This window comes from Cheilinus undulatus, linkage group 8, assembly GCF_018320785.1.
Source record: "Cheilinus undulatus linkage group 8, ASM1832078v1, whole genome shotgun sequence".
NCBI lineage: Eukaryota > Metazoa > Chordata > Actinopteri > Labriformes > Labridae > Cheilinus > Cheilinus undulatus.
Window position 1 is genome coordinate 36,159,470 of NC_054872.1, and position 14,623 is coordinate 36,174,092.

General features: G+C 37.2%; 1 protein-coding gene across 1 annotated transcript; it reads right to left on the bottom strand.

The window, feature by feature from the left end:
- Window positions 1-2,396: 2,396 nt before the first annotated feature.
- On the bottom strand, window positions 2,397-6,932 carry med18 (mediator of RNA polymerase II transcription, subunit 18 homolog (yeast)). Its single transcript, XM_041793830.1, has 3 exons — window positions 6,643-6,932; window positions 6,331-6,436; window positions 2,397-3,043 (listed from the first exon to the last, which is right to left on the bottom strand). The coding sequence occupies exons 2-3, from the start codon at window positions 6,401-6,403 to the stop codon at window positions 2,487-2,489; spliced, it is 630 nt and encodes a 209-aa protein (XP_041649764.1). The 5' UTR covers window positions 6,404-6,436; window positions 6,643-6,932; the 3' UTR covers window positions 2,397-2,486.
- Window positions 6,933-14,623: the final 7,691 nt, after the last annotated feature.

Sequence of the window (14,623 nt, forward strand, 5' to 3'; positions counted from 1 at the left end):
CTCCATCAGATAATCTCGTCCCATTGATGGGGAACTTAGTGAACTAAGAAATTGACCATAAAAACAGGTTTAATTTGAGTGTTTCCTCGATTTGCTTCCAAAAGCTGATTATGAAGAATTCATGACAATCTCTGGCGCACCTTGAAAAACTATTGTTTCTGAGGTGCACCAAATGTATGTAGAAGCAATGTCATCTCACCTTTCCACCTCAGCGAGCTTGTCCTCATCAGCCTTGATATGCAGGTAGGTCAACACGTAGAGACAGCCATCTGCCCTCCAGCTCTCCCCTCAGACATGCACACAGTCACTTTACATCGCAAACCCTGCAAATGCATCTTCCTGTAGGGGTATTATTAGAAGCACTCATGTCTTATTGCACACATTATTATCATAACTGACAGGATGTGCATTAGTTACTTCAGTCTCTGCAACATATTGGCCTTAATGTTGACACACTAGTGTACAAGCCATTTTGGAACAGTGAAGAACCTGAGGCAGCTGTAGTGCTTTCATGTGTAATAGTCCCAGCTCAAGTTCCCATGAAAGAGGCACTAATGGGTTAACAGAAGAAATGAGAGGGGAAGAGAGGGAAAATCAATGCTTTTGTTGAGGGGAAGAAAGAAAGGCTTTCACAGGTCTATGTATCATTAAGCAATTGAGAAAGCTAATTAGAGTGGGGGGAAAAGATGTGCAGATCTCGCAGCTAATTATTTCCATGGCAACCACAGCTCACGTAGATGATCTGAGGTAGCTTTCAGTTAGGAGGACAGCCAGTGGTACGAAGAGCAACAGAGCCCCCTTGTGGATATCAAAGAAGGTGCGCTTAACAAGTAAGTTATTGATGAGTGAAAATTACAGGAATATAAATCAGTGGAATAGTAATTGTTACATATCTAAAAAAAAAAAAGACTTTATACATGCCAACAGAAATATTGTTTTATGTGTTAATTCCACTCTATAAATGAATCATTTTTCAAAAAAATATGATGAAAAGCTGCTGTTAGGGTCCACGCAATCACAGATGTTAAGAACTATGTTATTCTAATCTATTACTATGATAAATTACTTTTCTAGCAGGTTTTACTGCTTTACAACTAATGAGGGCAACAGCTTCTCATATTTTTCTGTCTACTTATTTCTTAACACACAACTGTTTCTTCCATTAATGTAGCAGATTCCTCTGTGAACTACGGTCTTTCAGGACAAAAACTTTTCTAAATGAACTCTTTAGGAAACTAAGGAGGAAAATAAAAGTCAGTGGTAACAGATCTTGGTAATAAAGAGACAAGACTATCATGCCATAACCTCTGTGCAGGGCTCCTACAGGCTTTTAAAAATCACATTTAAGACCTTTTTAAGCCTGGAACTGAGAAAAAATGAACATCACTTTCTGCACAGCAAACTGCCAAAAACAAAAGGCATGAGATTTCTCAGTACACTGGACCTGGACTGAAATTTCTGATTCAATGAACTGATTATAAAATGTCAAATTGGATAGTGTAAGAGACATTTTTGGTCATTAATGCCCAAATATGATGATTTCTGCAAATCAATATACAGTATATCGATCTTCATCATGATATATTTTTGCTGGTGTGATAAACTTGTTCTAAATAGTTTCATGATTAAATAGCAGATTAATGCTTTTTGTCAGAAAAGACCTGTTAAAATAAGAGTGGGCTGCAACTAAGTGGGCAACCTGGTGACCCAGATGTTAGAAAACTGGACTAGTGTTTCACAACAATACAGAGTTTATTAAATAAGTGTGTATCAGATAAAATCAGAGGGGTCTTGGGCAGGGATATTGAGTATTATTGACCTTATATCAGCATCAGCAGATATCAGAATTTCTGCTGTTATATAGAACCGATATTTTGGCTGTGAAAATCAGCATCGACTGCAAATTTTTGGCATTTGTCCTGATAGGTTTGTAAAGTTTTAGGCTGGACCAACCGACCTACGCCACTTTTTCTTTGTTCATTTTCAATCTTTACACTTTAAAGTGTGTTTGAAGTACCTAAGTTTGTTTCATTGTTCACCCTTATACATTAAAATGTGTTTTAGATTTAGGACCAAAACATTTATTTGAATATAGGCATCTATGTTGGTATTGGCTAAAATGAACCTGTAAATATCAGAAAAAAAAAATCCAATATAGTGCATCCCTAGTCCTCCTCCAGGAAATTTAGAACATCCAACCATGAATTCCCTGATTTATGGAGAATATTTATGCAAGTATTTATGGAAGATAAGCTAAGCTGAAATTCTAAACAATAAGTAAAAAAATAAATACGAATAAAAACTAAAGATAAAAAATCCTGATAAATTAAGTTACCTCTTGTAGAAATTGTTTAGTCATTTTAGTGTTTGTAAACAAAACTGACCAGAAGTCTAACTGTTTAAGAAATGTAGCTGTTTTTATTCTAAGGTGTAAAAAAATAAATCCATGGTATTCATTGGTTATTTGGCCTTCTACACATTGTCATTTAATGTCTCTGTTTGCTGGGGTCAATCTTCTCGAGATGCACGAGGGGTTTGAGTTGCTCAGCAAAACTGCGCATGTCCTCTGACACCGTGTCCTGGCCAGCAGGAGCCAACACGCTCAGCTCCACCAGGTATGAAAGTGAAAGACGTTCTGTGTTCTCAGTGTTTCCTGGCACCAGGATGCGCGACAACTTGCTAACCACAATCTTCATTGCCCCTTTACGGAAAATGTGCCCACTGGCCACAAACTCATGGTCCATGCGGAAGCCCATCTCATTGAGGAATTCTGGCAGGCTGTGAGAGGCAGCAACATCAACGCAGTTGCGGACGAGAGCGTGACGACTCTTATCCCCAACTTCAGGCTGGCCAAGGTAGCGTAGGTGCCATGGAGATGTGAGGTGGGAGAGGGAGCGCCGCGCCCGCAGAATAAAAGGGTTTCCTTGTTGGCCTTTCAGGAGGTAAACCAGTTCATGATCTGTGAAGGTCTCAGGTTCCATGTTGTCACACAGACCTCGGAGGCGGTGCAGAAGACTTTCCAAAGCCTGGTCTAAAACACTGCCTGAAATGATAAATGGTAGAGAAAAGTAAGCAAACACAAAAAGAAAAAAAAAATCATCTTGATTAAAACTGAAATTTCAACAAACATGTACAATCATTTCAGCTTTTCACAGAAAATTTCATATAAAACACCAAGGTGGACACCTTTATCGTAACTCCTAATTAGGAGCTTTTATAAATTATATTGTTCATCAGAAAACTATAGTTTTGGAAATTGTGACATAAAGAGCACTTAGTGGATCCTGGAGATTGTGGTTTACATCATTAAGGGTTTTTCTTCTAAATTTTCTACCATTTCTGATACCAAATAAAGTCAGTGGCAACAGGAATAGAAAAACTTTGCATTTTGAAAAAAACCAAGAACATCATTTGGTTATTGGTTTACAAATAAGCACAATAACTTAATATATTGAGTTACAATTCAAAACATGACCTGCACACATACACAAACTGTTGACAAAACAATAGGACATATCTGCATGGTAAAACTTGCCTCGATCTATAATTTCACTGTTCTTTAAATATTAAGGAACAGTAAAAAGTCTGTTTACAAACTTTAGTTTCTGGCACTGTGAAAGACTTGCATACAAACTGGGATGGGCAACAGATTAATTTTTTTAAAGTGCTGGTATAAAACAATATTCCACCACAAATCCACCAGGGTGCTTGGTAGCAAATGTAAAAGAGGGGCAAGACCCACTTTCTCAATTCAAAAGCTTAAAATAAGAAAACTGCACGGTTTGACTACAATTACAAGCCAAGATCTAATAATCAGTAAGTTAGACATAAAAAATATGCGTTTTCTAGATAGAGATTTGCACTGTAACATTATAAACTGGACAGTCTTGCAGGTGTATATGAGTGTCTGTCCATCAAACTGGATAAACAGCCCTATCTTGTGACCGGAGAAGCCATAAACTGACATCCCATACCTAATGCATGTATTCTAACCATGTTAAATGAGCTGGAACTTAACTTTTAAAATGTCAATAATATATTAGTGAATGGGAGAAACATCTGTTCAAGCTGAACAATCCCTGGTAATAAAACTGGCCCTACATTTCACAACTTAACCTCTAATTTTAGGCCATAGCAACGGAGCTCTTCTTTTACAGTCTTTCATTGTCTCTTTAAGGATTCAAAACATATATATTTTGTTTTTTTCCCCTATTTTCACACAATCCGATGTTGTTGCTACCCCTGTTTTTACTGCAATTTAGTCTAAGGCCTTGTTTTAACTCTTACAGGGCTGCAATTAATCTAGAGAGCAGCAAATGACATTCGATAGCTATAAAAAAAACAGGTAATTTATAGTTTTTACAAATCAAAAATTGCAGACCAACTTCTGCACGGTATAAATTGCACAAATACATTGCCAACATTTGAAACATGAGTGGAAGTGACTAAGAACAAGGGAAGCTTGCTCTGCTGGTTCCCCCCAGATGTTCAAATGTTCCCAACATAAATGTGCAATTAAGACAGTACTCTTTCTCTGTTGGTAAAAGTTTGACAAAGGAAAATTAGGTTTCTTAACAGTTTACAACCATCAGTTGTTAAAATAATAAAGATTTTATCACAACACATGGTGTTGACCATTTTAATAACATTAATTTATAGACAGACAACAAAGACTATTTAGACTGAGTATAGAAGTTTGTCTGTCATCTTTCTGCCTAATACTGCCAGAGAACCTGGCTGCAGACATCAGACATCTGTAAACACTTTGGATGTCTAGGACTTCTATTGTTGTTGCCATGGTACTGTATGGGTTTCTATCCAGTTTAATTTGTACAAGTTTATAATTACAGTATGACTGCAAAGACTTAAATACAAAAACATTATTGTTATTCTGCTAAAAAAAAAAAAGCACACAAAAGAAACCCAGTGATATAGACGTGCATCTCAGAAAAAAATAGTATGTCATGTAAACGTTCATTTTTCCTTGTGATATAATTATAAACTTTTATAAATTCTAGAACCATCTCATACAAAGTGACATATTCCAAGACCTTTTTTTTTCAGTCTAGATGATAACAGCGTAGGGAAGACTGCTGCCATCACTGTTGTCCAGAGGACAGTCATTGACACCCTTCACAAAGAGGGTAAGCCACAGAAGGTCATTACTGAAGGGCAGACTGGTCTCAGGGGCTGTATCATATTAATGGAAAGTTGACTGGAAGGGAAAAGTGGGATGAGAAAAGGTGCACAAGCAACATGGATGAGCTCAGCCTTTAGATGATTGTCAAACAAAGCAGATTCAAGAACTTGTCACAAGGAGTAGACTGAGGCTGGAGTCAGTATATCAACAGCCACTACACACAGACAAGTCCAGGAAATGGGCAGCAAGTGTAGTGTTCTTAGGCTCAAGACACTCGTGAACCACAGATGTCATGTGTTTCTCACTTGGGCTAAGAAAAAAAAGAACTGAACCATTGTTCAATTGTCCAAAGTCCTGTTTTCAGATGAAAGTACATTTAGAATTTCATCCTGAAACAAGGTCCCAGGGTCTGGAGAAAGATAAAAGAGGCAAAGCATCCAAGGTGCTTGAAGTCCAGTGCTTTCAGTTTCAGTGATCGTTTGGGGTGCCATGTCATCTGCTGCTATCAGTCCACTCAAAGTTTCCATCTGCTGAGAAGCTGTATAGAGATACTGATTTCCTTTTCCAGCAGGACTTGGCACCGGCCTACAGTGAAGCCAAAACTATCAGAAACTGGTTGGCTGACTGTGATATTATTGTACTTGATTGGCCAGCAGCCAATTGACCTGACCTCCATAGAGGATCTGTGGGGAAATGTCAAGTGGAGGATGAGAGACACCAGACTCAACAATACAGTAGACCTGAAGGCTGCTATTAGGGCAACCTGGACTTCATAACACCTCAACAGTGAATCAGACTGACTGGCTCCATGTCGTGTTGATGAATGCAGTGATTTGTGCAAAAGGAACTCCAATCAACTACTGAGAGCACAAATGAGCATAGTTTTCAGAAGGTCAATAGTTCTGTATTGTAAGTCCTTTATAGACTGGTGTTTTGTGATATTCTTATAAACTGGGATGTGGATTTTTGTAGGCTGTTGATTTTTCTGGGCTGTGAGCTGTAGTCATCAGGATGAAAACAAATAAAGACTTGAAACACTTTTTATGAGATGTATCTAGAATAAATTGAATTTCACTCTTTGAGATATATATATATATATATAAATATATATAAACACCTTTTTCCTGATATTCTAATTCCTTGAGATCCATGTTTTTGGTTCGTATCGTCCAGCCCAAACACTAACCTACCTTGCAGCAGGTATTCCATCATATTGATTGTACCCCCGGTGACTGGCATCACTGTGACTGGTGGAGCTTCCATCTTCTCTGCGCGATAGTTTTTCTTCTATATTTTCTGTGGGAGAAAAACGTGATTAACTTACGTTAAATTCTGCCATACAGGCACGTTGTTATTTAACCGTTACAAGAGTTCGCACGCGCAATGTTAACTGACAGTTAACAAGCTAGCAAGCAATAAACGGTTAGTGGATTCATACGCAATGCAAGCCTGTTTTTAGTACCCGAGGACACATGAATAACGATATGCAGCTGTTCACATACAGATGGGTGTGTTGAAATGTCGTTGTGTCCTTTTTCCACAGAAAAGACGGAGAATCTGGTAAGCCTTGGTCCCACTTCAGCTAGCAGCTAACGAAGCTACAATTAGGTTGCGTATACGTTGCTAACTTGCTACACATTAAAACGTTACAGAACTTCAACGGGGCTACAAATTCGTTCGATTGTAAGAGCATTAGAAAGAAAACAGTTTAACTCTCCCGTTTGCTTTGAGGGAAAGAATGGGCGCAGGAACATGCTAACATTGAATGAAAGCGAGCTCCTTTTCTTCAGTAGTGCTGATCATTCAGCTTTAAAGCGCACTACAGCCACCTACCGGATATAGCACAGCAACTTCCCACATCCAATATGATGGAAGAAGTGGAATAATGTCATTTTAAGATTACTCAAATTTAGAATAATACAGATTAACCTCTTAAATTGAGTAGTTAAACTTATTAATTAAAGGAAGACCTGCCAACGTCAGATCATTGGGCTTTAAAATATCTTATTTGCGTAGTAAAGTCTTTCAAGTGCTCCAAATGTGCAGAAGTTGCTGTCATGATCAGCGAAATGTTGCAAAAGTACTGTCAAAACACTTTTCTCTCTTTGCTGGTGCCAAAATTATATTTTTTGCCTCTAAAAAATATAGTTTGCTTCTAACCTGTAAATTGACATACCCAGTGTAGTATGTTTAAGTTTAGCTTTGTCTAAATCCATCGTTTAATGTGTTAAATGTTTACAGCTTTAAGAACAACTTAACATCATTATTATTATAGCTATTATTATAGAGCTGAGTAGTCTAACCCGTTTCCATTCTTTAAAGCCTCTTAAATAGGTCTACTGTAGGCAGAGGTGGAAAAAGTTCACAGCTGTTGTACTCAAGTAAAAGTATAGTTACTCTGGTTAAATTTTTCTTAAGTAAAAGTAAAAGTACTGGTCTATAAATCTACCCGAGTAAAAGTACAATTTATTTAATTTAAAGTATATTTGAAACCCCGAGTTACTACAGAGGAGTTGTACAGTCAATTATGATCTGCCATTCTTGGCAAGAACAACAAGAGAATGGATCTTCAACCAGGATGTTCAGGTAAAGTCACACCTTTAAAATAAAAAATTAAATACACAGCAAAATTGACAGTGTTAATTAGACTAAAATATAGTTCAATTTAACACTACAGTGTCCATATTTGTCCACATGTAGTTATATTACTCTTCAGAGTCTGTTTTCTAATATGGCAGAGAGCTTGACGGTCCATGTCAAGTCAAGGCAAGATTGTGCTCTGTGTGTTCTTAAGGAGCACCTAAAGTCACAGCAAGTCTAACCTGGTGTACAACTTCAGTCATGGTGCAAATCTGTCTAACATCTAACACAACAACAGTCCACCAGAAACATGACCAAAAGAATCCCAGCAGGGGTCATTGTACAACAACAACACAGAACAAAATACATCTAAACACTCAAGGCAGGCCAAGGGCATGATGGGTAACCACCTCGAACAATTCACTCTACAGAGCTGACCTAACACTGGTGGATCAACACTGTCAAATAATTCCAACACTGAAGACTATTTCACTCAGAATGGAGTTAAAATTACACTTTAGGAGTTAAAATCAGCTCTGAAATGTTCGACCCTGAGAAATCAACACTCCATTTTTGCTGTTTATGGATGTGATGTGGAATCATTCTCTAACTATGTGCTACTGTGAAGTCAACAGTGGTGGAAAAAGTACAAGAGTATTGTACTTAACAGTTTGTCTGTTTAAAATGTATTTAAGTAGAAGTAAAAGTACCCCAAAACAGTACTCAATTATAGTAATTTGAGTAAATGTCATAGTTACTTTCCACCCCTGTGTCGGTCTACCATAATTTCCCTGCTATACATGCATAAAGTATCTTTCTCCAGATTGCATTGTAGTTTCTTTTAAATTGGTTAGCCTACACTCTGTCTCTTTATGAAATGTAGTTACAGCATCAAAAACAGCAATATTAACTTGCATAATTCTTTTATTTGAAAAAAAAAAAATTTCAGACATTCATAACAAACTCAAAGTTTTGCATTTGGACTTTTAAGTATTTTGGCTTGAGTCTTCAAGTTATGAGGAAGGGAGGAGGTGTGATATGGCAATAACCCTGAGATGGTTTCAGAAAGGTTTCCTGTTTGATGCAATCAAAAACCCCACAAGTTAAGAGGTCTAAAATATTTTTTTATTCATGCAAAGAGAATTTACCCAGCTCTTTTTACTTGTTGTCTGCTTCCGTCACTTCACACAGGGAGAGGAACTTCTATAAATACAAAATGACTTACATGGGAAGTCACGAATTCTGTACATAAAATCGTCATTTAAGCAAGGACGGGGACAATCATTGCAGGAACACCTTAATTAAGGACATTATTATAAAATGCAGTTATTTCACTGTACACACAATCATCGTTGCTTATTGTAATGTCTCTTGTGTCAGCAGATCTCCTGATGATGATCGATGAATAATCCACTGTAGCTTCCTCTTCTACCTGCAGTTGAAGAGGTAAGAGATTAACTTCAAGTAAATAGCTGAATCATAGCTTGCAGGTAACAGAGTGCAGTGCCGTGAAAAAGTATTTGCCCCCTTTCTGAGTTTTTTGCATATTTATCACACTTAAATGTTTTGATTATCAAACCAATTTTAATATCTCACAAAGACAACCCAAGTAAATAGAAAATGCAGTGTCTGAATGATTATTTAAGGGGGGCAAATACAAACCTATCTGGCCCTGTGTGAAAAAGTAACTGCCCCCCTAGACCTAATAACTGGTTGTGCCACCCTCTGCAGCAATAACTGAAATCAGCATTTGTGATAACTGGTGATGAGTCTTTGGCATCGCTGTGGAGTATTTCTGACCCACTCTTCTTCAAAGAATCATTTTAACTCAGCCATATTGGAGGGTTTTTGAGCAATGAACACTTTAAGGTCACACCACAGCATCTCAATTGGATTTAAGTCAGGACTTTGACTTGGCCACTCCAAAACCTTCATTTTTAAAATTTTGAGCCATTCAGAGGTGGACTTGCTTTTATATTTTGTGTCGTTGTCCTGCTGTATAACCAAAGAGTGCTTGGGCTTGAGGGCATGAAATGATGGCTGGACGTTGGCCTTCACGATTTTCTGGTAGACAGCAGAATTCATTCTTCCATCAGTCACAGCAAGTGGTCCAGGTCCGGAAGCAGCAAAACAGCCCCAGTCCATCACACTGCCACCACCATGTTTGATGTTGGCATGATGTTCTTTTTATCAAATGCTGTGTTATTTTTACGCTAGATGTAACAGGCCGCACACCTTCCAAAAACTCTTATCTTGTCAGTCCACAGAATATTTGTCTAAAAGTCTTGGGGATCATCAAGATGTTTTTTGGCAAATGTGAAAAGAGCCTTTGTGTTCTTTTTTTGTCAGCTGTGGTTTTGGCCTTGGAACTCTCCCATGGCTGCCATTTATGCTCAGTGTCTTACTTATGGCTGAATCATGAACTCTGACCTTAACTGAGGCCAGTGAGGCCTACAGTTCTTTGGATGTTGTACTGGGTTCTTTTGTGACCTCCTGGATGAGTCGTCGTTGCACTCTTGGAGTAATTTTGGTTGGCCAACCACTCCTGGGAAGATTCACCACTGTTCCTACTATTCTTCATTAGTGGATAATGGCTCTGGCCGTGGTTCACTGGAGTCCCAAAGCCTTGAAAATGGCTTTGTAACCTTTTCCAGACTTATAGACTTCAATCACTTTGTTTCTCATTTGTTTCTTGAATTTCTTTGGATCATGGCATGATGCGTTTCTTTTCTGGGATCTTGTAGCCTACTTCACTTTGTCTGACAGCTTCTATTTAAGTGATTTCTTAATTCAACAAATCTGTTGATAATCAGGCCTGGGTGTTGCCTGTGAAATTGAACTCAGCTTTCCAAAAACTGTGGTTAATCACAGTTAATTCGTGATTTGACAAGGGGGGCAATTACTTTTTCACACAGGGTCAGATAGGTTTGGACCACCCCCCCCCCCTAAAAAAATTAAATAATCTTTCAAACACTGCAGTTTCCATTTACTTGGGTTGTCTTTGTGGTATATAAGAATTGGTTTGATGATCTGAAACATGTATGTGTGATATATATGCAAATATTTTCACGGCACTGTATATCAGGATGTAACACTTACCCTGCCATTCAGGCCACAGCAACAAAGCTGAATGTGAAACTCTTAAAGACAGAGAGGAACAGTGTCATGAGGGACATGTAAACTTCATAATCATTGGGTCTAATGTACGATTGTGTCTTAAGTCATTGCTAGATAAGATAAGCAGGAATATTAAATGAATTTATATTAAATCATTTCACATCATACCTTTCTGTAATCTTGGTTTGAGGAGGCAAATTAAAAGTGCCATTAATAGAAGACAAGTAAAGGTTATTGTTGTTCCATAAATACCAGGAATCAGCTCTGTGCCTATGAAAGAAAAACATAATAGTTGTTATTCTTAATTCAGATCATATTTGTCTTTGAGAGAGTTATGGGAAAACACTCACCTTTTGTTCTGTTGAAGGGGTTTGTTGGTTTGTTAGTGCAATTCATGCCACCAGAAATCTGCATGTTTCTGCAATTTAAAGATCCATTTGGAGAAACAACTGATGTCCCTGTCTCCAAATTTGAAATGCTGTTTGGTTTGATGTTGGATGTCACGTCACATACCACAGCACAGAAAACAGTTGAATCCTCACTGCAGTTTACTGTAATATTACCAAAAAAAAAATCATTTTAAGTTTGCCCTAAATTTCTAACAAGTTTCACTGTCAACTTTTTACATAAGACATTTTTCTCTGTTATTTTCTCACCTGTAATAACACACACGTTGATAGTAAGTATTTTCTGCCAGTGTTGCTTACATCCACCTTTCCAGCACGTATACTCACCAGCATTTTCTGTGCTTACATTAAAAATCTGTAACGACTTGTTGTGGGTCAAAAAGTATGGTTGATGCTTTTGTTCCAGGTTTCTGTCAGCAGTCACTTTACTGGCTTTAAAAGTCCATCTTAAGATTGTCAGTTTCTCAGGACATGCATGATTGAAACTTTCTCCTGCTGGAATGAACAGTCTCTTTTGGATTTCCTTAAAAATATCTGGAAAAAATGTTGAAAGATGGTGAGTCTCAGCAAACGCATCCAGAATCACGTATTTCCTATGAGGACATAATCAGATTTTGGTCTGACCTTTCTTTATACGGATGACAGTAGGCTGCTCTCTTTGACATCCAGCTTGAGTGCAAACTTCACACCAGTAAAGGCCTTGATGATCTTCTGTCACAGAATCAATGACCAGCGACCAATTTTTCTCCCTGACCTGGATTTTGGTACGAAAAAGCTCACTATACATCATTACTCCAGCCTCTGTTTGATAACATATCTGTACAGTGTCACTGCCTTCTTGCTTTGCATAAAACCATTTTGAAGCGCTTTCACCGCCTCCATAAAGTTGGCACGGTATCACAGCTTCACATCCCAGTGAGTATTGCTGAATATTTTTTGCTGCAAATACATAAATATTCTGTTAACCTTTTTGGCATGTAGAACATAATGCACTGCCAGACAAAAACTTCAAGAAGATCTATTATACAAACATTTAGATATCATTAATGAGACAGTTACTTACCGTTTCCTGAGGGAAAAGATATGTTCCAAATGATCAATGGAAAAATGAAACCTATCTGCATCATGAGCTTTATGCTCTCACGTCTCTGTAAAAATTAAGAGACAAGCACGTCGAAAACCACCCTTTAGAGGCAACACTACTGCTCAACAAATCACAAGCAAATCTAGAGTGAAAAACATTTTAGGTTCAAGTTGACGGATATAACGTGGGCTGTCAGCCGATGCAGAGGAAGTTTAATGTGGCTTTCACCCACACTCTTCTACAGGGGGGTCGTATTTACTGCACTTTTGTTTCAGCAAAGGTGCTGACATAAAGTGAGAAATTGAACAAGCTAATTTTTACCATGCATGGGTGTCAAACGTTTTGTCATTTCTGCTGTTTCTGTTGTAGTGACGACATCCTTTTAGAATGATTCAAGCAAAACAAATTTTGTAATTGCACTGTTAATATAAACTACAACGGAACTTTATCAACATGAAATTACTGTCCCGCTTTACTGCAACAGATATAGGTCAAGGCGGGCTACAGAGGTTGGCTTGAGTTCTCTGTGGGTTCAAAGTACATCAAGGTTAACAGAGAGCAGACACTAATAAATAGATCAGTGTTTGGAAAATACAGCGGTGGAAAAATTTACATGGCTGGAACAAAATAATTCTGATCTAGGTAATGATCACAACAACCTAACCACCGTTAATGCTATGATTCATTCACTCAAGTTTTGATGTTTTTCATTACACTGTCATTTCGAAAAATCTATCATGATAGCCTGTGATGTGTTTATGAATGGGACAGTTTAAAGAGCCACATTTTTTCATGTGAATAATGGGATCTAGATTCTGTTTGAGAGCAGTTCATTTTTCACAATTTTATTTTGTTGTTGTTTCATTGACAGGATAGGGTGATATTTTCCCCTCGTCACTCTACCACATCCAACAAGTGAGCAGGTTTCATCTGACACACAATGCATTTTGGGGAGGGAGTTAATTTAAGTAAACAATCTGATAGTGGTAGAGAAAGTGTAGAACAATCGACTCAAGTAAAAGTACAGTTACTCTGGCTAAAATAAAAAGGCAAAAGTAAAAGTACTGGTCTATAAATCTACACAAGGGAAAAAAAAATTAAAAGTATTTAAAGTTTACCTTAAATACTAAGTACTGAGTCACACTGGCCAGAACAATTTGGGAAAATAATCTAACTGCAATATTTTCCATTATTAATTATTTTAGTTCCTTATCTTATGCATTTTTTACAAACACGAGCACTAAACCATTCTGTATTATAGTCAACACAATATTAGATAGGTTCAACATAAACTGTTCTTTAATTCTCATTTCAAATATGATTTTTTTTTTTTTACAAAAATAAGAAAAGTAGTATTTTTTAACTAGTGTAGAAATGATGTTTTAATGTTTGCCTGATGTGCATATCTCTGCTGCAAAAATGTGTTAAACTTGTTTTTCAACACTTTTCAGGCCAAAGGAGTATTACAACTTCTGTGATTTGAAAAATGTAGTAGGACATATTGATCTAAATCTTGATTAATTGCCAGCCTTTGTAGCTATTGAGGAGTTTTACAGTACTATCAGATCTTTCCTTATTGGCCAAACATGAGAATATGAATCTCCAACCAGGTTTTCAGGTAAAGGCACACCTTTAAAATAAAGTGAAGTACAACAGCTGTTCTGGGATGTGATCATTCTCTCTCTATGTGATACTGTGAAGTCAAGAGAGGTGGAAAAATACAAGACTGTTGTACTCAAGTTAAAGTACAGTTACCCTGATTAAAACTTACTTAAGTAAGAGTAAAATTACTGATTCCAAAATGTACTCAAAAAGTACTGTACCCATAAAAATTCTCAATCACAGTAATTTGAGTGAATGTAATTAGTTACTTTCCACCTCTGCAAACTGAGAACATATTGAGCACAATTGGAGTGAAATACTGGCATACATACCAATCATACATCAAAATAATGCCGAATTTGGCTGATCTAATGAAGCCAAAGTAGAACCAAGCATAGAGTCGACTCTTCTGGCTGAGTGATCCAAATAATCAAGATCACTTTAAAAAATATAATTTCCATTACAACTAACAATCTTTAGAGGAAATAGCTCTAAAGTTGACACCCTGCAAAGATCTTGTATACACTATTGTGATTCATATCATAGTTATAACAATTAAAATGTAATATTTTAATTTTTATAAAAGGATAAAAGTAAATTTACAGGGAGGGGTGAACAGGCTCATTGATTATTCAATTTTAGGCTTCTTTGTTTCCAAGTGACAACATTTAAATCTCAATGATTGTCACAAAT